Raw genomic sequence first — 27,393 nt, 5'->3', positions numbered from 1 at the left:
GTACTGGTGTGTTTGGATGTATGGTGCTTTAAAACAAAGCCTAGTAAAGGTTTTAGCAAAGCAAAACAAAACAGAACAATTTTCATCACTTAAAAGTCTCTACTTTTCCCTGCATCATATTTTGCTTTGTTATTTTTCTATTCGGATGGTTTAGAAATGTAGACATAACTTTCTGGAATAGGAAACATGGGAGAAATGGAAAATTATTACTATTTCTAGGAAAAGTAAATAATTCTTCTTTCTTCTTCTTTACCCTTCCCAGTCTTACATTCAAATAACCCATTCTTTAGTAATCACTCTTGACAGAAAAATTTCTTCAAATACACAATAATGTAACAAAGAATATAATGAACAGCCCTATATAACTATTACTCAAACCTAATAATTATCAAGACTCTGTCACAGTTGATTCATTATGAGAGAGAATTTTAAATCCTTCGATTGAAAGAGGTTTCATCATTGGTCATCTGCTAGGGCTGGAAGTATCTTTGTACACAAAGGTCTTTAAAAAGTACTTTCATATAAGAAAAGATTACCTATATTTCATTTAAACTTGGTTGTATGTATCTTTTTAAAAATGCCACCGTAAGTAGGAATAAAGAGAAAAGAGATCTCCAAATGAGATTACAGGAGAACAAACCATTATTTAAAAAAAAAAAATTAAAAATTAAAATTAAAATTAAAACTTTATTTTTGTTTGTATTCCTCACCAGCTCCAGGACTGAACTCCATGATAGTAATAGTGCAAAATCCACTGTATTGCCTGAACATAACATGCAGCTTGATCAGCCAGAAAGTCACTGAAAATGGAAAAGAATATTTTCATTATAATGTTAATTTTTGAAGACAGGCCATTTGTCTTTAGAGCATGATATCTGCTAATACACTCTCCCTCACATGTTTTATATAATCAATGAAGAAGCTAAAAATTGTAATCAGAAAAATTCCAAAATAGTATTTAAAACAAATTCCATCCTGTCAGGTTAAAGGTTTGCCTTATAGTTTTCCTAAACTGTCTATCACAATACTTAAACCTACTGTGCATATTTATTCAGTCAAGGTACTATGCCTGCAGTTTAAAGTTTGAGGATTTGGCCCATGAAGCTTTCAATAAAGCGGCACTACTACTGTCCTAAATAGTTAGGGTGTGATGGGAAACAGGAATGGGAAACTTTAGCTGGGAGGATGCCTAAGAAAAATCATAGGAGGAAATCAGGAAGATCACAGAATCTGGTTATAGCAGCTAGAACACACTTTGAAAAATGCTGTATTTACAGAATATTATTCCCTGTAATCCTTTCTTTCTCAAAGACCATCATTTAAGGTAAAATACATTAACACACACCCACACACCCATGATACTTGGACGAAAGCCAAAAAGTAGCCATAAACCTGCTGGTGGCTATTACCAAAATTTAGGTAGAGATGCCAGCTAGAAATTCCAGATCTCAATATTTCTAGGAGGTACACTTTTGAAAATGAAACATATTAAATTTTCATTAAAAAATGTTTTCATTATTAAAAATCTAGATAATGAAGATAAGCATTTTTTAAAAGATTTTATTTATTTATTTGAGAGAGAGACAGTGAGAGAGAGCACGAGAGGGGAGAAGGTCAGAGGGAGAAGCAGACTCCCCATGGAGCTGGGAGCCCGATGCGGGACTCCATTCCTGCCACTGAGGGATCATGACCTGAGCAGAGGGTAGTCGCTCAGCCAACTGAGCCACCCAGGCACCCAAGAAAAGCATTTTTAATCACCTTAGAGCAATCACTATTATATTTGGTATGTTTCCTTTCAGTCTTTTTTCTATGCCTAGGTTGGTTGGTTTTTTGTTCAATATTAATGAGAGTATACTGTATACATGATTTTGTGTCCTGCTTTTGAAATTTGTGCTTAATAATATACTATAAGTATCTTCCTAAATTGTTACAAACTTCTTATAAATAACAGTTTAGCAGTTCTACAGATTCTGAAGACAGAGTAATGGCAAGATGGTATGATACAGGGGAAGCAGACATGATTATGAGGACAGGTAGATCATTTCTAATTTTGTACTATTATAAAAAACTGCAATAAACATCCTTGTGTATAAGGATCTTCTGTGTTTAAGTTTATATTTTTAAGACAGATTAATAATTAGAATTATTGTGTCAAAGGGATAAATATATTTTTTTCATAAAGATTTATTTATTTGACAGAGAAAGACACAGCTAGAGAGGGAACAGAAGTAGGGGGAATGGGAGAGAGAGAAGCAGGCTTCCCATGGAGCAGGGAGCTGGATGTGGGGCTTGATCCCAGGACCCTGGGATCATGATCTGAGCCCCAGGGCAGACACTTAACAACTGAGCCACCCAGCAGCTCCAAAGGGATAAATATTTTAAAGACTTCTGGATATGTACTTCCCAAAATAATTTTACCAATTTATATTTTCACCAGTAAATGGTAAAGAATACTACCATCACTGCTTCTGGACCAACACTGAATATAAGAATTTTAAAAGATTTGCTTATTTGTTAGGCAAGCAAATGGTATCATTATTTTCATAAGTCTACATTTTAATATATAAAAAGGAAGGGAAATAAAACAAGATTTGTTAGCTATCAAATTAAGGATTTAGTGCCTACAGCAGGTATTACAGTGCTACATAACTGTAATCAAGGAAATATAAGGATTAAGGAATAAAATATTAAAAGCATAACTATTTTAAATATTTTATTTCTCAAGTCTTACATGCTAATGGTACTTGACAAAGCTTCAAATGAGCTGGTGAACTGTACTAGAATTCCTATACCTCTAGTTCCTGGAGGTCAGTATGAAAAGAGACAAGAAATACTACGTCTAGACTAGAATGGAAGACAGTCTGAGCGTACATAAAGCAATGTCTGGAAGTCTATCTCTGGGCAGATTACAGAAAAGATCTAATATTTAGTGCTTTATTATATTAAAAGAAAAGTAAAAATTATAGTATAGAAAATATCTAAGTATAATATCTAAGCAAGTAAAAGGGTACAAAGCATTTCATGAAACTCTTATCTCTCTTAAGGAGAAGCAGTCTCATCCAGTGGTTAAAGAATATTAACTGGGGGCACCTAAGCTGACTCAGTCAGTAGAGCATGTGACCCTTGATCTTGAGGTCGTGAGTTTGAGCCCCATGCTGGGTGTAGAGATTACTTAAAAAAATAAACTTAAAAAAGAGAGAGAGAGGATTAACGCAGGAGCCAGATCGCCTATGTTCAAATTCTGGTTCTGTCTCTGACTATGCCACCTTGGGCAAGTCACTTAAGCTTCTCAAATCGTTGGGGTGCCTGGCTGACTCAGTTGGTAGAGTATAAATAAATAAATAAAATCTTTTTAAGAGATTTTATTTATTTATTTGACAGTGAGAGAGGGAACACAAGCAGGGGAAGTGGGAGAGGGAGAAGCAGGCTTCCAGCGGAGCAGGAAGCCTGACATGAGCCTCGATCCCAGGACTCTCGGTTCACAACTTGAGCCAAAGGCAGCCACTTAACGACCGAGCGACCCAAGCACCCAGCATGCAACTCTTGATCTTGGGGTTGTAAGTTCAGGCCCCATACTAGGTGTAGAGACTACTTAAAAATAAAATCTTAAAAAATAAAATGAACCTGCCTTAAAAAAAGCCTTTCCATTCCTTAATTTCTTCTATTGTAAAATAATAATAACTTATTTATCTTAAAGAATTGTTGTGAGAATTAAGTAAGTCAATATTTTTTAAATGTTTAGAATAACACTTGGTACTTGGTAACTGCTAAAGATTTTAATTAAATAAATACAAACATACATAGTTCATACTGTGGGTTGCAGTTTAAAAGTATGAAATCTACCATTCTAGAGGTCAACTTCTTAAGGAACTTTTTTCTTTTTCTTTTTTTTTTTTTTAAAGATTTTATTTATCTATTCAACAGACAGAGATCACAAGCAGGCAGAGAGAGAGGAGGAAGCAGGCTCCCTGCTGAGCAGAGAGCCCGACGCGGGGCTCGATCCCAGGACCCCGAGACCATGACCCGAGCCAAAGGCTCAGCGGCCCACTGAGCCACCCAGGTGCCCCATTCTTAAGGAACTTTTGAGCTAGATTATTAACTTGGGGCTAAGCCAGGTAGCTTTTGAGATGAGTTTGACGGGAGTCTAGAAAATGGAAGGGGAAAAAAACAAATTGTTTTCTACTTGCCAACTTTTTTTTTTTTTTAGATTTTATTTTTTTAATTTTTTTTTTAAGATTTTATTTATTTGACAGACAGAGATCACAAGTAGGCAGACAGTCAGGTGTGGGGTGGGAATAGGCTCCCAGCTGAGCACAGAGCCTGACACAGGGTTCGATCCCAGGACCCTGGGATCATGACCTGAGCTGAAAACAGAGGCTTTAACCCGCTGAGCTACCCAGGTGCCCCTAAAGATTTTATTTATTTACTTGTCAGAGAGAAAGAGAAAGCGAGTGAGAACAAGCAGGGGGAGTACCAGGCAGAGGAAGAAGCAGGCTCCCTGTTGAGCAAGGAGTCTGACTTGAGACTCGGTACCAGGACCTTGGGATCATGATCTGAGCTGAAGGCAGACATCCAACTGACTGAGCCACCCAGGTGTCCCTACTTGGCAACTTTTTTTTACTACAGGAATATAACACATGTCAGTTATCACCTATTCCAAAACCACAGCAGTTGAAAGATTGACACTACAATAATTTCTATAACCAAAAAATTCTCCTCGCCCACTACCTTAACTATCAAAATTATGCTGTTTTTTGAAGAACCACAAAATCTAATTTTTTCTATTTTAAAGTAAAAGCATTGGTAAAAACGTACTCAGACACTACATCAACTCCCATCTTCGTCATGTAATATGTTCTTTTATATTGTCTAAACTCAGTTTCAAATAGGTCATCATCTTCAGTCTCATCTTCTAAATTATCTGGAAAAAAAGCCAGAAAAATAGTGGCTTAAAATTATAAATATTCTGTTTTTCTACCTATGGTCTGGTAAATATTTATCAAAGCAAATGCTTAAAAACTAACATAGAAATCTATTCTATCCAATATTATTGAATTAGTATTTACTAAGGAAAGATAATTAACTATCCTGTCAAAAAAAAAACAAAGAATACAGAGTTTGTACTCACCCTTAGAAGTTACCACTTCTTCTCCACTTTTGTCTAAAGCAGCCCAACAAATGGCATTTTCCTGGCCCTACAAAAATTACAAATCAACATAAAATTAATGGCAAGATAACTGAATACAGAGATTTAAAAAATACTAGAAAGAACTGACTGATCCTTAAGTGACAACACTGTAAAAGTTCATTCAAAAAATAATCTGCAAATGCTATGTAAGTGTTTTGGTTTTATATCATTTGTTTTCTAAATCTTTATCATGTAGAACTTAATATTCAGGCCTATCAAAAATATGTAATAGGTAATTCTCACCTACTGAGTTAATATAATCTATTTGTTTACAATTGAATCCAATGATTACAAATATTACATGTTTTCTGTATCTCTGGATTTCATCATTCTTTTTTTTTTAAACAATTTTTTTTTAAAGATTTTGTTTATTTATTTGACACAGATCACAAGTAGGCAGAGGCAGGCAGAGAGAGAGAGAGAGGAGGAAGCAGGCTCCCCGCTGAGCAGAGAGCCCAATGTGGGACTTGATCCCAGGACCCTGGGATCATGACCTGAGCCAAAGGCAGAGGCTTTAACCCACTGAGCCACCCAGGTGCCCCTGGATTTCATCATTCTTATAACTGTTTTCTATCTCCACTTCTAAATTTTTCTCTCATGCAACTCATTTGCTTTTCTATAGTTTTCCCATCTCATCACATTCTTCATATTCCTGCCCAGCTGTTTTTCTGCCCTTGTGATCTCAACTCTTCTCTTCTACTTTCTGATTGCCTATCTACTGCCAGTGACTTTATTAGTTCTTCCTACTCCCTTATTCCCATTTCCCTTTGTTCATCCAAACTAGAGTCTCAGCTAACTTCCTGTGCTTGGGCTCTTCCTCTAGTTCCTCCCATTTTGCCAATGTCTTTAATAGTAACTACATATGCCAGAAGTCTTGTGAAGATTAAGGACTGGGCTGAGATGGGTGGAGCCAGGGATTACTGATGTGTAAGTTTTGTGAGTAAAGTACAGATTCCCAAAAAGTTTCTGAGACTATTTCCTTAAGAGCAAAAACACAGTAGAATTCAAATGGACTGCTCCTAAGCTTCACTGAGAAAAATCTAATCAAGTAGAAGGACTACACTAGAGAAAATTAGGATAAATGCCCTTTTGGAGCAAGAGTTACTAGCCTTGAACCTAAATAGAACCAGTATGGCAAGGAGAGTGCAGGAAACTCATCAATTTTATCAGAACTCAATAGGCTGAGGAAAATTTCAGAAGAGGTTTATTTTCTGAGCTAACACATATAAGACATTCTTTAGAGCTTATTAGTGATGTTTTATAGGGTATTAGCATATTCTGATTCTATTATTTATTTGTTCTAACAATAATAAAATAATAAATAATTATTTAATTACTGAGCACTAGCATTAGCTATTGTGCTATTATTTACTCTTAAACTAGCCTATTGCTTTTTTTTTAAAGTTTTATTTATTTATTTATTTATTTATTTATTTATTTATTTGACAGACAGAGATCACAAGTAGGCAGAGGCAGGCAGAGAAAGAGAGGCAGGGAAGCAGGCTCCCCCCTGAGCAGAGAGCCTGATGAGGGGCCTGATCCCAGGACCCTGGAATCATGACCTGAGTGCAAGGCAGAGGCTTTAACCCACTGAGCCACCCAGAAGCCCCTTTTTGTTTTGTTTCTTAGATTTTATTTATTTACTTGACAGAGAGAGACACAGTGAGAGAGGGAACACAAGCAGGGGGAATGGAAGGCTTCCCGCTGAGCAGGGAGCCCCATTAGGGGCTGGATCCCAGGACCCAAGGATCATGATCTGAGCTTAATGGCTGAGCCACCCAGGCACCTTGTATATGATTTTATATATAAATTATTTCTAGAGAAAAATCACTGATCTAGTTGATGTCTCACTATTAAATGCTATAAATACCTGCATTTTTTAAAAAGATAACTAATTTTCTGGGCTCTTTTATTTAGAAGTTTTTCTACACTTATTAATAGGATGAATGAACAAAGAAAACACAATGTTCTTCTTCAAAAGTAAAAAATAAGAAGTTGGTTTTTAAACATCAGATTTAAATGACAGGATCTAATAGAGAAGAAACCAAAAAAATCTTTTTAAATGTTCAATAGGAGAAAATAAGAAATGAAAATGAAATAAGGCAACCCTAAAAACCATAAGAAAGAAAATGAGGAACAAGGAATATCAGCTTTACTTTTATAGCTAAAAAATTGAAAGGACACCTAAAAAAATGAACACCTTTGTTTTTTTCTTTTCCTTGTAGTTCTTGGCTTCTTCTGCTGCAACACCTGCTGCTTCATTGAGGTACTTGTTACCAACTTTGCTTTCAAACCACTTTAGGTCCACAAAAACTTCACTGAAGTGCTCCCGATCAAACTGTACAGAAATATTTAAATTCATTTAAAAATAATTTGAGTATGCCTGGAAAAATACAACCCAAACTTTTACCAGCTGCTACTTCTGGGGCATAGGAAATCAAAGAATGTTACTTTTTTGTGTACATGGGGACCTCATCTACTAGTCTGAAAATGACAAATAAAAAGCAGATAAAAATAAAATTAGGTGAAATTATAAAAGAATGATCAATTGGAGTAGAAGTACCAAAACTTTTTCTTCCGACACTATGTAACTGGTTTCTGACCACTTATCTCTACCTGGGACAAGAAAATAAAAATATCTAGTTACTTACATCTGATAGTTTCACAAGGTATTTCTCAAATCGAGGTAAGTTGAGATGCCCACTTTCATTAATATAACCTAAAAGGAACAAAATCTAAATTTGTACTAAAAGCTGACACTATTTTTTCTAAACAATTCTATAAAACTCTTTTTATAAAATGTTGAATACTGGCACTCGACTAATCAAGAAAAAACTATATAACTGACTCTAGTTTCTATGAACTTGATGTTATTATAATATAAAATATGTAACAACTAAAGCAAAATAAAAGAAATTCCAGGTTCACATAATAATCCTCCCACATTTCCGACATCTGCTAATAGTTAATTAAATATGTTCTAAAATCTATCCAGATTATTCATTTAATATGTTAACTTGAGAAGAACTAATACCCTGCTATTCTGCTATCTGTTTTATTCAGCATTCACCATTGCTTACCGATTCCTCATTTTAATTGAAAAAGCTTTCCCTATTAAATACTTCAATACCTATCCATTCAGAAAAATGAACTTCTGTGCTTTAATAAGTGAAATCAACAACTTCTGATGGCTTTCTTAAACAATCAAAGGCAGAGATGAGTCAGATATCAATACATGAGGCTTCCTAACTTGTCATTTTCTTTGCTTGTGAGCCACTGAAAATTACAATCCCAGAGCTTGGTGCCTTAGACCAAAGGAAACCCCCAATTTTTTCCCTAATATAATTGTGCATGCAATAATCTAATAAACTGAGTGAAATTTTTAGGATTAGCTGAGTGCTTAATAAAAGTAGCCTCCAATGAATATTAAACTTTTCTTACCACCAAGTTCTGGCAGGATGGTAATATATGTTCCATAAAGAAGAGGCAGTGCATCATGATTAATATGTAAATGAGGTAGATGAGGGATAAAATCATTCCCAACAAGAAATCCCATCAAAATCCAATCATCTATTATCCTTTCAATATCATATTTAAAAGTGATCTTGTCCTATAGCAAAATGGAGAAAAAATCAAATCGTATGGAAATTCCTTCTAACACATCTTTGGTTCACAGCTATATTAATACTTACTTTCAGTACTGAAAACTCATAGTCAATATACTCTCTCATTAAAGACAAGTGTAGGAGGTGAAATGTGGTTTCTTCTGGTGCGCATACCCTGTAATTAGTCAGATGATCAACAAAGAATTAATTATATCTTTAAGGCTCAAATTTTAAAATGCAGCAATGCTTAAAATAAAACTTATCATTAGAAAATAATTAATTCGTGTAATCTAGGCATGTAATTTATATGAAATCTCCAAGGTAGTATAAACATAAAAGTATAATTATAATAGATGTAACATAAAGTTCAAAATAATTTGTCTGCATTATGCTTTCTGTGGAAACATGCTCAGAATTAAGAAAGCCTAAATAAGATACAACAGATATGAGAAACCATGGGATCTGGCCCATTTAAGGTTGGCCACCAGCATAAAGCATACAGATAAGTGAGTATATATACTTTTCTGCCTACTGAAGTACAGTCTAAGGCTTCAATGGTGAGGCACCATCATTTCTTTCCTCTTATCTTTCCCTGGCTTGGTTTAGGGGTCTATATACCTTAGCTATTGGCCAATATTCCAACTTTAACCAGAAGTAAGAATATAAACTGACAGTTGTACTTTAAAAAGATCAGATACCAGAGCAAGTGGATTAGCCCAGGAATACAAGGACAGCTCAACATAGGAAAATAAATCAATGTAATAGATCACACTAATAAACAAAGGAAAAAATACCATACAATCAACTAGCAAAGAAAACATTTATCAAAATCAATACCCTTCTATGATAAAAGTACTCAGCCAAGTAGGGATAGAAGGGAATCTCCTTAATATAAAAAAGGGAATTTATGAAAAATTCACATCTAATATGTTGATGGTAGAAGACTGAAGGCCTTCTTCCTAAGAACAGGAACAAGACAAGGATGCCCATTTTCACTATAGCTATTCAGCAGCATTGTACTTGAAGTCCAAGCCAGTGCAATCAGGCAAGCAAAGAAATAAGAGATACACAAATTGAAAAAGAAGAAAACTATCTCTATTTACAGACACCATGAGTCCATATACAGAAAATCCCACAGAATCCACAAAAGCTACTAGGACCAAAAAATGAATTCAGTATAACTGTAGGAAGCAAGATCAACACATAAAAATCAGCTGTGTTTCTACATTCCAGCAACAAATAACCCAAAAAAGAAATTAAGAAACAATTCCATTTAGAATACCATCCAAAAGAATAAAACACAGGAATAAACTTGACCAAGAAGACAAAAGAAAAAAACAGAGGCAAAAAACTGAACTTAGGGAGTGAGGAATAGGGGAAGGTGGTCATAAGATGGAAGTTTTCAGTTATAAGATAAATAAGTCCTGGAGATGTAATTAATGTATAGCATGGTGACTGCATTAATTTTTTTTAAATAAAAGGAAAAACAAGTAAGAAAAAAAAGCTGGCAAAAGACTTATATACTAAAACTACAAAATGCTGCAGAAAAAAATTAAAGAATGGAAAAACATTCTGCATTAATGGATTAGAAGACTTATGACGAAGCTGTAAATAGTAGCCAAAAAATCTATATAGTCAATGTCATCACAATCAAAATCCCAATGATGTTTTCCACAAAAACAAACAAAAAAAATCCTAAAAATTGTTAATCTCACAAGACTCCAAATAGCCAAAATAATCCTGAAAAAGGAGAACAAAGTTGGAGGTCTTACCCTTTCTGATTTCAAAACTTATTACAAAGTTTCAGTAATCAAAATACTTTACTACCAGTGGTACTGGCATAAAGACAAACATAAAGATCAATTCAATAGAATACAGAGCCCGGAAATAAACCCTTGCATAAATGGTCAGGCGATTTTTGACCAAGGTGCCAAGACAATTCAATGGGGGAAAAGACAGTCTCTTCAACAAGTGGTTTTGGGAAAACTGATATTCACATGCAAAAGAATGAAGCTGACCCTTACCTTACATCATATACAGAATTAACATGGATCAAAGACCTAAGTGTAAGGGCTAAAACTACAAAACTCTTAAAACGGGGAAAAGCTTTATAACATTAGATCTGGCAATTTCTTAGCATTATATTATAAGTACAAGAAATAAAAGAGAAAAATAAACTGGACATTGGCATAATTAAAAAAATTTCGTACATCAAATGACATTAAAAGTAGAGTAAAAAATCAACTGTGGAATGGGAGAAAATTTTTACAGATCATTTTTCTGTTAGATGATTACTGTCCTTAATTTAATTGCTGTTCTTTCTTTTCCTTATGTGCAATATAATTTACCTTTGTGTCTTTTTGCCACCAAACCGAACCTCTTCTCTTAAAAGAGAGAAATGTGCCTCATGACTTGTTAATCCAAGCATAATCTGTTGAAAAATGATTAAAAAGTTTCTATTCTCTAATTTTTATATTATCAGGTTTACAGAAACAAACTAAAAAACATTTCAATATAGAAAAACAAATGCTTATTTAGTAAAAAAAACAATTTATTAGCACATTAAATATACAAATTTCAAAATCTGATCCACTTATTAGTTATGGGATAAAGTGTGTTTTTCTAAGAAAAAATGTTTACCTTAGACTCACATGACCTTTATAACTGCCATTCTGTCCACACACAACCCCCAACACACCAAATCCCCAAAACCTTCTCTTGGTTTTCACACCTTTCCATTTGCCAGAGGGAGTGGATAAGAAATTAGAGACTGTAGCTCTTCCATGACAGATGAATGTAGTATTCTTCTAGAGTCCAGAATGCCTCTAATATGTGAAAATTAAAAAAAACTGGAAAAGGGCATTTTCATTTAATCTTCTCATATAGTATTCTAATGCCCAAAGAAATCAAATAGTCTAGTGAGACATATCAACCACTGCGACATATATTGTTTATTTTATTTCAATCCTGATTCAAACAAAACAACATCAAAAATTTACGAAGCCATCAGGGAAATGAGAATACCAAATGGTTATTTGTATATAAAACACTGATTGTTAATTTTTATTTTATGTAGGATAATGGCATTATGGTTATTTTTTTAAAAACAATCCTTCTCCTTTAGAGAAACATTACAAAATATTTACAGACCAAGTGATACAATGTCTGGGATATACTTCAAGAGTCAAGGGGAGTAGGAAAAAGGAGAGAGATGGTTAGGAATAAGAAAATGAAAATTAATATTAAGGTAAATTATTTAAAGCTAAAAATTATTTAAGATGGATAAAGGACATAGGAAGTTTCATTTTATTGTATTCTTTACTTTATGTTTGAAAATTTCCATAATAAAAAGTTAAAACAAAAAAAGCATAGTAAATTTATCTGGGTCTTGGAGTTATCAGATCAGGTATTATTGAAAGTTATATATCAACATGAGGGTAAAAAGCGCTCTCTACCTGATCTCGAAAGACTATTCACAGCACTAGGATCAGTCAAGTATGAAGACCACAGAGATCTGTTGATCATAAACTATAGCAAAAGAGTTCATTTTCCAATTGTTTTAGAACCTTGCTAATGGCAGAAGTAGCAATCCTTATTATGTCTAAAATATTTGTTTCCACAGCGAGAAATCTTCTTACATAAGTCTCTTAGAGATTTAATTATAACGGCATAAGGTTATAATAACAATAAACATCATACCTACCAAGTCAGCATCTAAACCATAAAGACAATGTCTGGTGTTGGGATCATGATCTGGCTTTGCTTTCTCGGATCTGATAAATTCCATGATTTTATGCTCTCCTTCTCCGGGGGTCTAAATATATGTTTAAAAAAAATGTGGTAATAATGCTATGCTTTAAAATATTAAATTTTTTAAAAATCCCTTTAAATAAAAAAAGATAATAACCTCATGGCCTGAGAAGTAGATGGTAACTCCTTGCCACGACTTATCTGTAGAAATTTTCATATTTACAAAATACTTCAGATGTTCATGTAACCTGGCCATGAATTCAGTCCCTATAAATAAAAAGTTTTAAAAAGTTTATAATCTGAGAGAGACATAAAAAGAGTGAGTTCCCAGGGACAACATGAACTTGGATCTGAGTATGCAGGAAATAGCTAGGTGTAAGATTTCTAAAGAAGTCAAAATCCCTCATGCTTATCTTGAAAAGTAAGTAATTTTGTACCTTTCTCTTGCAAATATTACAACTGTTTCTCATTTCTCTGCTCACCCTAAAATGAAGTTAATGTCACATAGATAAGTCAAGAAATTTTACTACTGCCTCAAACTATGCTTCACACATTTTCATACCAGTTTCAACTCCCTAATGAAACTTAATCTTCTATCTCCTCTGCAGGATTCTGAACTTTTTTTTTTAAAGGCACGCAGGTTTAGATTGCTAATAATAACAACTATTATTATTACTATTATTTACCTGGAAAATTATTATTATTCTAGAAACTGAGTCTATGGTGATTATGTTTCAGAAAAAGTTTAGATGGTCAAGAGTCAACGGCAATGCAGTCTTAAACCATAATTAGGATAAACTGGTTACTAAATCAAGCAATTATGATAAAGGCACTTAAATGAAAGATAAATTACCACAGTTAGTAAAGAATTCATGAGTAAATAAGATTTTAAGATATTTTTCCGAAGTAAAGGAGTGCAATGATGTTAGACAAAGCTCTAATAAGTACAGTGTATGTTGTTGCAAAGTTAAATTAAACTTATTATACTGATAAATTCATTAAAATCCTAGAATTTTTAACTATACTTTAAGAAGTACAATAGTAAGTGCTCTAGACTAGGAGAATGGGTTTCTTATCCTGAATACAATAGCTAGCTACATGAAGGTGGGTGAGCCACAACCTCACTGGATCAGTTTTCGTACAAATAAATGGTGGGAGTACAGGGGATCTTTTAAGATCCTTCCAGGTTTGGAATTCTATGCATCTGGGAGAGTCCTGTCCACAACTGCTCTTATCGACCTCTGTAAATCTCTAGAGTGGGTCTTCATAGGAGCACTTATAATCAAGATGACCAAAACATCTCCTGAGGAGACACAACTGGGAAAATAGCAATTGGAATTTTAAGGACAAATTAAGCAAAGGCTATAATACATTTGAAAAAAAACAAAAATAAAAACAAAACCCTTACATTTACATTTAAATCTCTCTGAATTTGAGGTGCCTGGGTGGCTCAGTTGGTTAACTGTCTGTTTTATGCTCAGGTCATAATCCTAGGGTCCTGGGATTGAGACTCATGTCTGGCTCCCTGCTGAGCAGGGAGCCTGCTTCTCCCTCTCCCTCCGCGCCCCCCTCCTCTGCTCATGCTTTCTCTCTCAGATGAATAAATAAATAAATAAAATCTTTTTTTTTTTTTAAATCAATCTCTCAGAATTTTTCTCTCAGTGAATTTACCTGGTGTAATACAGTTGGAATCAAATCTGGCCTCTGTAGGAAGAGTTTCTCCTTTTTCTAATGCCTTTTTAATTTTGTCTTCTGCCTCCTTTGCTGACCTTAAATGTTAAGGAAAAAAAAAATCTCAAGGTTTCTGGGAAAAAGTATAGTTCTTTATATAAAGTAAACTGTTACTTAGATGCTTTTGTAACTAAAATACTAATTAATCAATTTGAGGTTCAACACAGAATATAAGTTTTAAAATTACTATAATTGATAAAGATGGGCCTCAGAATTGTTCATTTTTACTAATTTAAAGAATTGAGTTTTTTAGAAAAAGGACTATAGAAGTAGACATTACAACAGTATAAAACTGACACAGAATGTTAGGAATATTTATAAAGTAATTCTCTTCTTATCTTAAGTATATAGCAAGTCGATTCTACAAACAAGCTCAAAAGTTGAGCATTAAACATTCATTATATATACTGCATTTTACATTTAATAGTAACATCAAACAAGAAGTACATTATTACAATGATCTAAGAATATTATATAAAAAATAACTATAAAATTGCAATGGATATCTTTGGGGTTCCTCATAAAAACATTTAAAATATAAGCCAATAACATTAATGACATCATTTGCCATAATACCTCATTTTTTAGGCAATAGGACCTACTAGAAAGACCATGTGTTTTAGAGTTGGACAGACCTAAGTCTGAATATAAGGCCTCTCGATTCCTATTCTGCTTCTCCTAGTACCCATTTGTGGCATACTGTATGCCACTGGCATGTAAGTTAATAAGCTCTGCTTTATGTACATTTTCTACAGCTTTGCTACTAGCTCTACCTACTGTGCCCTGTGGAATTATATTTCTATGATAAACAAAATCTTTTTCATATGTAACCTCTCTCTTACCAAATTCAATATAACAAAAACTCTGAAGATATCAACTTATTTGTAATTTCTCCAACAGAAAATTTTTTTCTTCTTTTCTCAGCTTCCTTCCTTTGATTGAACAAATTCAATGTTATTATTATGTGACAAGTTTGGGGAATATAATAGAAATGATTCCCATTTTCACAGAGCTTACACTCTAGTGGGGAGAAAGAGAACTTAACAGCCAGAATGTTTAATGTGGCTGCAACACAGAGATATTTGGGGCAGGGACAATGAAAGACTATTAAATCAATGTAGGTGGAAGGTTTAGAATACCAGCAGTAAAGATGAAAAGTAAATATGTATGTCAAATTTAAGAGACTGGTAAGTAGGATTGGGTGTGCAGAATGAGGAAGAAGAAGTCCAAATTACTCTTGGACTTTTGGGTTGAGCAGCTATTTGCATGTTAACATTCACTGAACTAGGAAACAGAAGGAAGGCAGCTTTGAAGTGGTCTTCAGTTCTGAACATGTTAAACCTGAAATGTATCTGCGGTATCCAAAAGGAGATATTTATGAGACATTTGGATATTTAGGGGTTCTGGAGAGAGATATCCATCAGGAAGATAAATTGAGGAGTCATCAGTATAGATACAGTAGTTAAAACAACTAGATAAGATCACTCAGGACCAATGATAGAAACTTAAGTAAAATCAATACATAAAAAAAAAGGCAAAGGAACAAGATAACAAGGAGACCAAGAACGTGCAGAGAGAGTGTGGTTACATAAAGATCACGGAAAGGAAGTTTAAGAATGAAAGAATCGTCACACTGTTAAATACTATAGGTAAATGAAGTAATTTATAGAGAATAATTCTTTAGATTTAGTCATAAGGAGGCTATTTGTAATCTTGTAAGGAAGTTTTAGTAGAGGGGTGAAAGCCAGATGGCAACAGATTTGAAGTAAGAGATGCATAAAGATTATAATTAAAGATTATGAATGGAGAAAACAGTATCTGTGGAGAATGAGAAAAAGCTGACTAGGGGATTTTAGGGAAACACAGAACACTCAATGCCAGCACAAAATATTTAGTAAATGCTTGTCCATTCTCTTAGTTTGTCTTCTGATACTGGAGAGGTTAGAAACCTAAAAAATTAAGATCTCAGGCTTCCTTGCAGCTAGGTGAGTGGATATAACTTAGATTCTATCAGATGCCTCCACAAAAGGTTCAGAAGGTAGAAGTGTGGTAAAGTCATACAGACTTCCCCACACTGAAGGAAGTTGAGGAAGAGGATTTGTGGGGTGTGTGTTTCATTATAGTAGAAGGGATCTCAATATTCAGCAGTTTTGTAGATGCTGAGAAGCAAAGTATAGGGCAGATCTACCAGGTACACTGGGGCTCTTGTGCTAACAGAGTGGTGGCTTCTTGATTGCTGAATTGTAACTAAAGTGATACATTTTTGGAGCCAATAGTTCAGGTAATATCTTCTTAATCCCTGGATCACAACTAAAGCAATAAATTCCTGAACAACCTGTTCTGGTGGGGGCCTCTGAATTCACCTTCTTGAATGTTGCAGTAATAGTGCCACTGGTGGGTCAATTCTGTGGTGCTGTTCTGAAGTCACTCTTGAAGGCTCACCTAAATTGCCATCCTTTTGGCTCTTACAATGATTTTTATAAGCACCTAATTCTTTGTAATATATATACTTAAAATAGGTAGGCTTCTATTTCTGCAAATGAACAGTGACTGATATAGTGGGCTTAAATAATCCTTTCTTAACACTAGATTTTCTAGCCCAGTAGCTCCCCCAAACTAGTTTAACAAATACCAGGGGAATCTAGTAAAAATCGTTTCCAGGTTCCAATTTTTGAGATTCAAATTAATTAAGTTTGGGTGGCACCAGAGGTTCTGAATTTTAATAAGAGATGGTCCTTGTCTTGATGGTCGTTTTATAGTCGTTCAAGTATCTTCAAGATCTTTTCTCTTTTGGTGTTTAAATCACTACTTTTTACTATTCTTTTCTCATTTTCACTGCTAGCCTTCCCTATGGTACCCTCCCACTTTCCTTGATGATTTCTGTATTTGATTCATAGGTGCTCTATCCACTCCTTTACCTGCTCTTGTGATGAAACAATTCATTACGCTAACAACCCATCAAACGTACTGGACTCAGAGTCTTCCCAACAATTCTAACAACCCTCTTAACTTTACTTATCCTACTCATAAATAAGGACACAGCATGATCTCATTGTTTTTTAAAACTATTCCACATGCCCAGGATTTTGACTTTAAAACTTTATGTGCCTCTTCTCATTCTGTTACACCCAATGCAACACATTGGGGATGATAGTATCTCAAGTGTCCTAACTCAGCTCTCTTCTCATATTCCATCAATCACCTTCTAGTCTCACTTGCTTTTCTGTCCAATTTGGACCCATGTTCACTCAGAGTCAGCATCTGGCCCAGGGTCTGGGCATTGAACAAAGTTTGTTGAATTAAACTGTCAATGTTTCTATTAGAACAATCTCTCATTTCACCCTGTAGTTCTCTAGTTCAGGAAAGACTAAGAGCGGAGCTTTCTCTACTACAGTTGACCCTTGAACAACACAGGTTTGAACTGAGTGGGTCCACTTGTACATGGATCTCTTTTTTCAATAAATACAATATAGTACTGTAAATCTATTTTCCTTATGATTTTCTTAATAACATCTTCTTTCCTCTAAGCTTACTATAAGAATATGGTATATAATACATACAACATACAAAGAATGTTTTATGGTTTAAGTTATTGCTAAGGCTTCCAGTCAACAATAGGCTATTAAGATTTGGGGGAAACAAGATGGGATTGGGAGGGAGACAAACCATAAGTGACTCTTAATCTCACAAAACAAACTGAGGGTTAATGGGGGGGTGTGGGGGGTTGGGATTATGGACATTGGGGAGGGTATGTGCTATGGTGAGTGCTGTGAAGTGTGTAAACCTGGCGATTCACAGACCTGTACCCCTGGGGATAAAAAGATATTATATGTTTATGAAAAATAAAATTTAAAAAAAAAAAAAAGATTTGGGGGAGTTACATGCAAATTTTTGACTGTGTGGGGCCTGGCATCCCTTACCAGTGCATTGTCCAAGGGTCAACTCTACTGCTATTTCTAAATTACCATGGAGAAGTTTGAAAAATTTATGACAGAGAGCAAAAGTAACTACACAGCCCAACATATGCTTTGAGAAGGACTCCTCACTTCAATGAATTACTAATTTGTTTATTCAATTGATAAAATGTGACATAACCAGTTATTTCCTTTTCTGGAGGAATTTAAGCAGAAAAGAAACATGAACAGAAGATGAGGTCATTAAGTCAATTATCTTTAAAATAAAACATTTTATTAATCTAAGTAGTATTCTAAAATAAGCCACAAATGTTTTACCTAAAACGCCTCCCCCGCTGCTGGTTCATTTTTGCTCGAGGAGCCACACCATCAACAGCCATAAAGAACACTTTCCTAGGTTTAATAATGCGAAACAACACCTCCAAGTAGTGAAAAATATCAGTAAAGATTTTATCATCAGAAATTCTGAAGTGAACATCATCATCATTAGGATGGGAACATTGATGTATGATTCCATTCATATCCAGGTACAAGTTGTCAAATTCAGGAATCTAAGAAATAAAGAAAAATGACCAAGATTGTTACTATAATCAATGATGAATATTTAAGCAGCTGGGAAAAGCAGCTGATAAAAAGCAGGATATAGGGGCATTATTATATAAGAACTGAGAAAATAATCACAGTTGCATAAAGAAAGTAAAGAAAAAATGCATAGGAGAAATTGGTAAGATGGAGACATATTATGTAACTATATAATGCACCAACATTTTGATCAAATTTACTGTCGGGAAATTATCTACTTATTTAAAATGCCCAATGGGAAAATGAAGTACTTGGTTCATTTGGTACTCAAACTATTAGTTTGACATCAACTTCTTAAAGTCTCAATTCCCCCTATAAATGGGTAACATAATGCCCATTTAAAAGGCTCTTTGTACATGGTCATTAAAAGATTTTACAAATGATTTAAACCCTTGTAAATTTGGTTTCACTGAGAGTCACCGATTTGGTCGTATTAATTAAGAAAGCTTAGACTATGCCAAGAAATTAAGGAAATTTTGAAAACAGATTTGTTTTTGACATGTGGATTAAAAATTTCCTAAACTTTGACTAACAGGTGTCTAGTTTCATAAATAACAGGTGTCTACTTTTATAAAAAGACTTTATGGCTTGGGCTCTCTTGATCTTTCCTTTATTTAAATGTTTATAATCAAGTAAGGGGAACACTATGAAAACAAATCTACACTAACAAGGAAATGAAGTGGGCACAACTTAACAGTTATAATATCTAATGTAATTAAAGATTTTGAGTCTGTCTTACATACTAACTGAAGAAAAGTTATTTTAAATTTTCAGACATAGAAACATAATGAACTTTTCTTATATAAACTTAATGAAAGCCATCTCTGAAACAATTCAAATTTTACCATAGGTACAGAAATGATACATTTTCCTCTTACTGAGAAAATGGCAGGCCTTTGAGTTTGGGGAGTGAAAAGTTTTGGCCTCTGAATCAATGAACACCATAAAAACATACTGACAAAACACTCATTTTATGGGATGGTACCAGGCACCACATAAAAAAATGTTAAATGTCCTTACTGAGTAATAGGCTCAAATGACATGAAAATTGTGATAATGAGGTTTTAAAAGTATATTCAAGATTTACTGTTTGCTTCAAAAAATCTGAAAACCTCAACCAAAATCTCTAAGTGAGAACTTTACAAAATGATTCCAAAGTTTACCTAGGAGAATAAACATGCAAGAAAGAATATTTTAAAAGAAAAGTAAATGAAGGAATCTACTTTATATGATATTTAAAATTATAACGGTTTGACTGAACAAAATAGTTTACAAATAGTAAAAGTATGGGATGTCTGGGTGGCTCAGTGGGTTAAATGTCTGCCTTTGGCTCAGGTCATGATCCCAGGGTCCTGCGCTCTCTGCTCAGCGTGGAGCCTACTTCTCCCTCTCCCTCTGTCCGTTTGTGCGTACTCTCCCCCCTGTCCCTATCAAATAAATTAACAAAATTCTCAAAAAAGAAAAGTAGTAGTTCAAGTGTATATAGAAATTTAGTACCTAAGAGGCATTTCAAACCAGTGAAAGGGATGGGGCACCTAGCTAACTATCTGGAAATAAAACTGTATCTCATCTTATAACACAATAAATTCCAGAAAGATTAAAAATGTTAATGTGAGAAATACAAGTAAAAAATTATATACAAATATTTTGGTGATTTTAGGATGGGGAAAGCCAAAACTCATAAACCAAACAAATGATGGACTTGGCCATCTATATTTTTTACATCTATAGGGTTAAAAAAAGTTTCAAAAACAAGTTTAAACTGAAAGTGACAAAATGCAGGGAAATGCTCGCAAATTAGGATAAAGTCAGCATTCCCAACATACAAAAAAATCCTCAAATAAAAAAGAGCAAATTTTAAAAGTAAGCATGGAAAATGCACAGCAATTCAAAAAAGAGACACAGAAGTCTGATAAACATATGAAAAGATGTTCAACATTCCCAAATTTCAAATTAAAATAATATGTCATTTCCCCCATCATGTTAGCAAAGATTAGAAAAAATGATATTACCCAGTTACTGGCAAGGTTTTGGGAAAATAGATATTTCCTATGTTATCAAAAGTGATAGTTGGCATTTAATAAGCACTCATTAGGTGCCAAACATTGAGCCAAACATATTCATTGTCTCACTAAATTATGATAAATTTAAAAGAAAAATATTTGGATTCTCCATTTTGCAGAAGAAGAAAATCACAGAGATAGAAAAGAGAGAAATGGCATTTACAAGCAGTAGTCTGGATGGGAATATAAATTGGTGTAATTAATTGAAAGTATATATCAAAACCTGAAGCATTTTCTTTTCTTTTCTTTTTCTTTAAAGATTCTATTTATTTGAGAGAGAGAGAGAGAAAGAGAGAGTGAGAGAGCACCAGCAGGGGGAATGGAAGGCAGAGGGAGAGGGAGAAGCAGACTCCCCACTGAGCAGGGAGCCTGACGCAGGGCTGGATCCTAGGACCTGAGATTATGACCTGAGCTGAAGGCAGATGCTTAACCAACTGAGCCACTCAGGCACCCCCCAGGATTTCTACTACTTAAAATTTATTCTGAGAAATAATCAGAAATGTGCACAAAGATGTAAGCACAAGAATATTAATGGCAGTGCTATTTACAAGAGATAAAAAATGAAATAAAAATGCCTAATAGGAAACTGATGATTGTACATCCATACAACAGAATACTACACAGTAATTACAAATTATGATATACATTCATATTTTACATTAGATAATGTGTAAAATACAGATAGTCAAATGACAAAAGTAGGCTATAAAAGAGGGGGCATATTATTATTCCATTTACAGTAAATATTTATCTATATGTACATCTACATATAAACATTAGGAATATACAGGAACAAGACATTACTGGTAGTTAACCATTGATGCTGGAATTTCAGTTGTTTATTTTCCTTTGGAAGATATAAGAGCTTTTACAGCTCTCAGTACTATATTAATTTTTACATAATAAGTACATACTTCATAATCTGAAAAAATAATTATCCTTTTAGAAAAGAAATTTTAAAAATTCTCTTACATTTCAGATTAGTAAGAAAAATACAGGATGAGTAACCATTGACTAATTCAGTGAAGAAAATGAGAACATGCAATAAAATCTTGCTCCTTCACAAACATAATACTGGGGGGAAAAAAAAGAAAGAGAGGCAAACCAAGAAACAGACTCTTAACTATAGAGAACTGAGGACTGCGGGAGGGAAGGTGGGGGGGGTTAAATAGGGGAAAGGGAATAAGGAGGGTACGTGTTATGATGAGCACTGGTTGTTGTATATAAGTGACAAATCAATAATTCTACACCTGAAGCTAGTATTATACTGTTTGTTAACTAACTGGAATTTAAATAAAAACAGGAAAAAAACCCCAAACACAATACTGAGTTATTACATCTGTAAAATAGAAGTTCTAACATTATTTTATACTTTCACCTCTCCTCAACCCCTGTATCTAATTAGTCACTTAGGTTTCATTTATGGTTTTGTTTTTTAAATTTAACTTCCAAAATGTCTCTAGAATCCTACCCTCTTAAGCATTCCCATTGTGTTAGGCAATCTCATAATTTTCTCCATCCCCAGATTTCCTGTCCTAGTTCAAGCCCTCAGTTTTCCAACTAGACTGCTTGCTTTTTTTCTCTCCCACCACAGTGTAGCTAGCCATTTTTCTAATATATAATCTAATCATGTTGCTTCCATACTTAAACCCATATGATACTAAAAACCTTTAATACCATAAAATATTCTGTATGACTTGGCTGTTATCTCTCCCACCAATTCCATGTTCTTTCCTGTTTGCATATACAGTCTACAAGCTAAATATACAGTACATTACCTAGAAAGCCATAGATGTACTGGGCTGTTCCAAACCTCTATGACTTAACAGATACTGCTACTACTTCCTGAAATGCTTCTCTTTCCTTTATGCTCTTTCTTCCACTGATCTTGCAGATTTTGACTCCGCTTTCAAGATCCAGCCCAGTATCTTTGGAAGCTTTCCTATACTTACCCAAGGAGAAATGATGCTCCCTTCTCTATGTTACACTCTTATTTGTTTTTGTGTGTTCCCAATGCATACAAGAATGCCAGATATATATATATATATATATATATATATATATATATATATTATATACCCTACTCATTTTTATTGAACACTTAAGTGTGATGTCTGTCCTTTCCTACTAAACTGTGAGTTCCTCAAAGCAAGGTCTCTGATTTGAGGAATTCACAGTTTAGCAGAAAAGGACAGAAATTACACTTAAGTATTTGGTCATGTTCAGAACTCTTTGTATACTACCTGACACAAAGTAGTGAGTAGAAATATTTAATAATAAACAGTGAAGTTCTTCCTTTATTAGATGTGATAGCACATGTAGGCTATAACACTTACTTTGAATATGCATTCATACTGCTTTAAATTGTGGTTAAGTATTAACATTTCGTATCTAATTTTCTCAAAACAGTTTCTTTTAGCTAGTATAACTTTGTATCCTACTTAGTGCTGCTGCTAAATGTCTTTTTCATTAAGACAATATGTATCTGACTATTAAAGAGAGCTGCTGGCAATTCTTTTGTCCCAGTTCTTTAATCCTATTTATCTTAAACAATCCCAAGATTTTGTTGCTTCAGTTCATTTTTTAATATGCATGTTTTGTTTTATTTTTTTAGAGAGAGGGGAAGGGGCAGAGGGAGAGAGAATCCTAGCAGGCTTCATGCCCAGCATAGATCTAGCTCAATCTCACAACCTTAAGATCATGACCTGAGCCAAAATCAAGAATTGGAAGCATAACTGACTGAGCCACTCAGGCACCCCTTTAATATGCATGTTTTAAAACATACTACATATACAATGTATATTTTAATATGCAATGTTTTTATATACTATGTATTTTTTATATGTTGTATTAGTATGCTATGATTAATAAATTCATTTGCCTAATAAATATTTACTGAAGACCTATTATGTACCACAAAAGTAGGGATTAAGTTTGTAATGAGGAACATATATATCTGAAGAAAACTTAACCTTTACAAAACAAAGGTCATACAATTAAGATTATAAACTCTTACAGCATATGCAGTTCTCCTGTGATTAAAATCTAGTACAGTGCTGTGGGGCTCCTGGATGGCTCAGTGGGTTAAGCCTCTGCCTTTGGCTCGTGTCATGATCTCAGGGTCCTGGGATCGAGCCCCTCACTGGGCTCTCTGCTCAGCGGGGAGCCTGCTTCCCCCACCTCTCTCTGCCTGCCTCTCTGCCTACTTGTGATCTCTGTCCACTAAATAAATAAATAAATAAATAAAATCTTTTAAAAAAATCTAATACAGTGCTACTATAACAGCTAAAATATGGGGCACCTGTGTGTGCCTGAGTCAGTTAAGCATCTCAGTCTTGATTTTGGCTCGGGTCATGATCTCATGATTGTGAGCTCGAGCCCCACTCCACCCTGGGCATGAAGCCTGCTTAGCATTCTCTCCCACTCTCTCTTCCCCTCCTTGCTGGTGAGCGTGCTCTCTCTCTCTCTCTCTAAAAAATAAATAAATAAATAATAATAATAATTACAGGTAAGATCTGTTAAGCACTTGCCATGTACTAGACAGATTTAAATGCTTAATAGTCGACTCTGAACAACCCAAGTTTGAACTGCATGGGTCCATTTATATGTGGATTTTTTTTTTTTCAATAAATACAGTACAGTACTATAAATGTATTTTCTATTTTCCTATGATTTCCTTAACACATTCTTTTCTCTAGCTTATTTTATTGTAAGAATACAATACACAATATATAATAACATATAAAATATGTGTTAATTGACTGTTTATGTTTTCAGTAAGGCTTCAGTCAACACTAGGCTATTAGGAGTTAAATTTTGGGCAAGTCAAAGTTATACTTGGGTTTTTGACTATGCTGGGGTTGGCGGGGGGTCGGTGCTCCTAATACCCACATTTTCAAGAGTCAACTTATGTGCATTCACTTACTTAACTATAGCAATCCTAACATTATTATCTCCATTTTGTAGCTGACAAAACTGAGTCACAAAAAGATTGAGTTACTCACCCATAGCTAGTAAAGTAAGTGCTGGGGCTAAATTTGAAACCAAGCAGAACTGCTCTAGAGCAGTATTTCTTAATCTTTCTTTCACTATTGTCCTTCTTCCAGGTAGGTCTTTAGACTTGTTTTTTTTCCTAATCATCACTCTCCAATGGAATTTCAATACCACAGCTATACTGTATATCTGTTTACATACTGTGGCACTTTAATATGCAAACCCCCACCCTCTCAACAATTTTGGTCCCTTAAGGAACGATATTGTTCCTGTTCATAATTTGTACTCTTGTGCCTGCATTTTTAAAAACTATGGTAAAATGTTCATTAAAACTTTCCTATCTTAACATTTCTAAGTGTACATGTTATTTCAATGCCTGCACTTTTAAAGCCAATCTTCTATGCATTTTGCTACAAATTGCATAGAAGGAGACACAAGCTAATATTTCCGTTTTAAAGTGTTTGCTCTTGTATAGGGAGCATATCTGTTTCATCCTTTACTATATCTGCCTCAGAATGATGCCTTGGCAAGTCAGTTATGTGAGTTCATAGGAGGCTAGCTACTCCTGCCCTTTAAAACCCCTTAGCTATAAATACTACTACGTAACTGGTCTACATAGTCTTTTAGTGAATATTCTGCAGTTCTCCTGTTCTCAGGTCCATCAGATATTGCCACATTGCTTCCTTTTTCCTCTTGCAGGGATGCCAACACCAACTGGGTCTAGAGGTTATTGGTAGTTTGTCCCTACCTACTTGTATTTGGGTGTTCACAGGGATATATTACATGGTTTTTTCATAAATGTTCTATGGATTTCAAACATTGCTATCAAGTTGTTCCTTTTTTTTAAAGATTTTATTTATTTGTCAGAGAGAGAGAGAGCACAAGCAGGGGGAGCGGCAGGCAGGAGAAGCAGGCTCCTCACTGAGCAAGGAGCCTGATGTGGGACTTGACTCCAGGACCCTGACCTAAGCCAAAGGCAGACACTTAACCGACTGAGCTACACAGGCATCCCTAGTTGTTCTGTTTTTGTGCAAGGAATCAAAGAGACCAAAAATGATGTTGTTGTCTTTACCACCACCATCTTCCCACAACTTACTCCTCCTCCCAATCTCTTCCTCCCAGGACTAGCTTTTGAATCATGGTGACTTAGGTTTACCAGCTTTTAAATACTGCTTAAGAGAATAGCTGCAAACCCTTTATTATATTTGCTCTCTTTGTTGTGGTGGTCATTGTTAACTACAAGAATCAAACATTTTTGAAAGACACCGTTTTGATAAGCCAAGTTTTAAACCTATCCTTTTAAACCTATCGTATGACTGCCTTAAAGAGATTATTTTTGTTCTTCAATAAAAAAATTCCTCAGGATGGTGAGAAGCCAAGACAGCTTTACCAAACCAAATTCTGCACCAAAGAGTACAGAACAAAAATATTAATGAACAAATTACATGTTGTCAAGTCAATCCAAATAACAATCACACTTTTTTCACTTTGGAGATAATAGTGACTGATACATGGCAGGTGCTCAGACTTTTCTTGAATGAATGACCCAGGAAAAGCCAAAGTTGGTTGTCTCTGTTTCTGAAATGTACCAGACATCTTTTTTTACCCTTTTCTCTGGAAAGAACTATCTTCCTAAATCTGACTCAACCCATGTTTCAAATAAACGAAAAATAAACTACTGTTTTGGAATTTTTGGTAAGATTTTCTTCATTTACCTAATCTGACAGGAATTCAACAACAAAGTAACCCTTCTGGAAGTTTCACCCTATCTTCATGCTTATTGTACTTTAAAAAAAAAAAAAAGATTAAACCCTAATTTAATAAACAGCATGATGGTGTTGGCCAGATTGTCTCCCCTCACTACTAATAAAATGTTATCCATCAAAACTGATTCATTAGCTACACAAACATCAAAACTGATTTTCCTGTAAGATATAAAATGGACAAGAGATCTACCAAAATCATTAAATGTGACAAACACTAACGTATCACCCGAAGTCTAGTTTACCTAATAGATAACTGCTTACTATTTCTCCCCACAATTCCTATACATAAACATTTTTGGAATCCACACAAAACCCTTGCACTGGGATATTACATACCGGATTACAAGCCAGATAATATTATTACTAGTATTATGCTCTAACAATCAATTTCTCTTTCTCTTTCTCTCCCTGTCACACACGCACACTCGCACACGAAGTCTCCAAATAACGGCCCCTGCCCGTCCAAGTGTATTATTGTTTCTCCTGGAACACGGTATTCGTACGACCTTTGAGATAATCGAAAAAGAGTAACAAAGGTATCATAAATATGAACCATCAGCTACGTCAAGAAGTCTAGGCGTTGGGGGTGGGGTGGGCTGCAAGTCCCGATAAGAGAAAGTAAACAAGGTGACTCAACCGCGGAGGCACTGATTATATTGTTCCTACGCGGGTCTGTTGCTTTTGGGGGGGAATGGGGGGACTTCGAATACCTGCTCCGGCTCTGCTGCCTCTATAAGGGAATATGCAGCTCCCCGGGCAGGAAAGGAAAGAACTCACTAAAATGCTCCTGCCCTGGACTTA

The 27,393-nt window shown here is 34.7% G+C and overlaps 1 protein-coding gene across 5 annotated transcripts in view; it reads right to left on the bottom strand.

Moving 5' to 3' along the window:
- LOC111147901 (5'-3' exoribonuclease 1) overlaps nucleotides 1-27,393 on the bottom strand; it is a 104,155-nt gene that overhangs the window by 76,328 nt on the left and 434 nt on the right. For 4 of the 5 annotated variants that reach the window (XM_022504168.1, XM_022504173.1, XM_022504185.1 and 1 more), the window contains exons 2-13: nucleotides 18,507-18,739; nucleotides 14,215-14,312; nucleotides 12,701-12,810; nucleotides 12,497-12,607; nucleotides 11,142-11,224; nucleotides 8,881-8,968; nucleotides 8,630-8,798; nucleotides 7,840-7,907; nucleotides 7,389-7,526; nucleotides 5,129-5,195; nucleotides 4,816-4,921; nucleotides 711-800 (exon numbers count right to left, since the gene is read on the bottom strand). In XM_022504168.1, the coding sequence (XP_022359876.1) occupies nucleotides 711-800; nucleotides 4,816-4,921; nucleotides 5,129-5,195; nucleotides 7,389-7,526; nucleotides 7,840-7,907; nucleotides 8,630-8,798; nucleotides 8,881-8,968; nucleotides 11,142-11,224; nucleotides 12,497-12,607; nucleotides 12,701-12,810; nucleotides 14,215-14,312; nucleotides 18,507-18,739 (1,361 nt within the window). Of the gene's footprint in view, nucleotides 1-710; nucleotides 801-4,815; nucleotides 4,922-5,128; nucleotides 5,196-7,388; nucleotides 7,527-7,839; nucleotides 7,908-8,629; nucleotides 8,799-8,880; nucleotides 8,969-11,141; nucleotides 11,225-12,496; nucleotides 12,608-12,700; nucleotides 12,811-14,214; nucleotides 14,313-18,506; nucleotides 18,740-27,393 lie in introns of those variants that run through there. The other variant, XM_022504187.1, reaches the window with a different exon arrangement.

Source organism: Enhydra lutris, unplaced genomic scaffold (assembly GCF_002288905.1).
Source record: "Enhydra lutris kenyoni isolate GAN:26980312 unplaced genomic scaffold, ASM228890v2 scaffoldscaffold2, whole genome shotgun sequence".
Classification (NCBI taxonomy): Eukaryota; Metazoa; Chordata; class Mammalia; order Carnivora; family Mustelidae; genus Enhydra; species Enhydra lutris.
The sequence above is the reverse complement of the archived record's forward strand: the minus strand, read 5'-3'. Positions and strand labels throughout refer to the sequence as shown.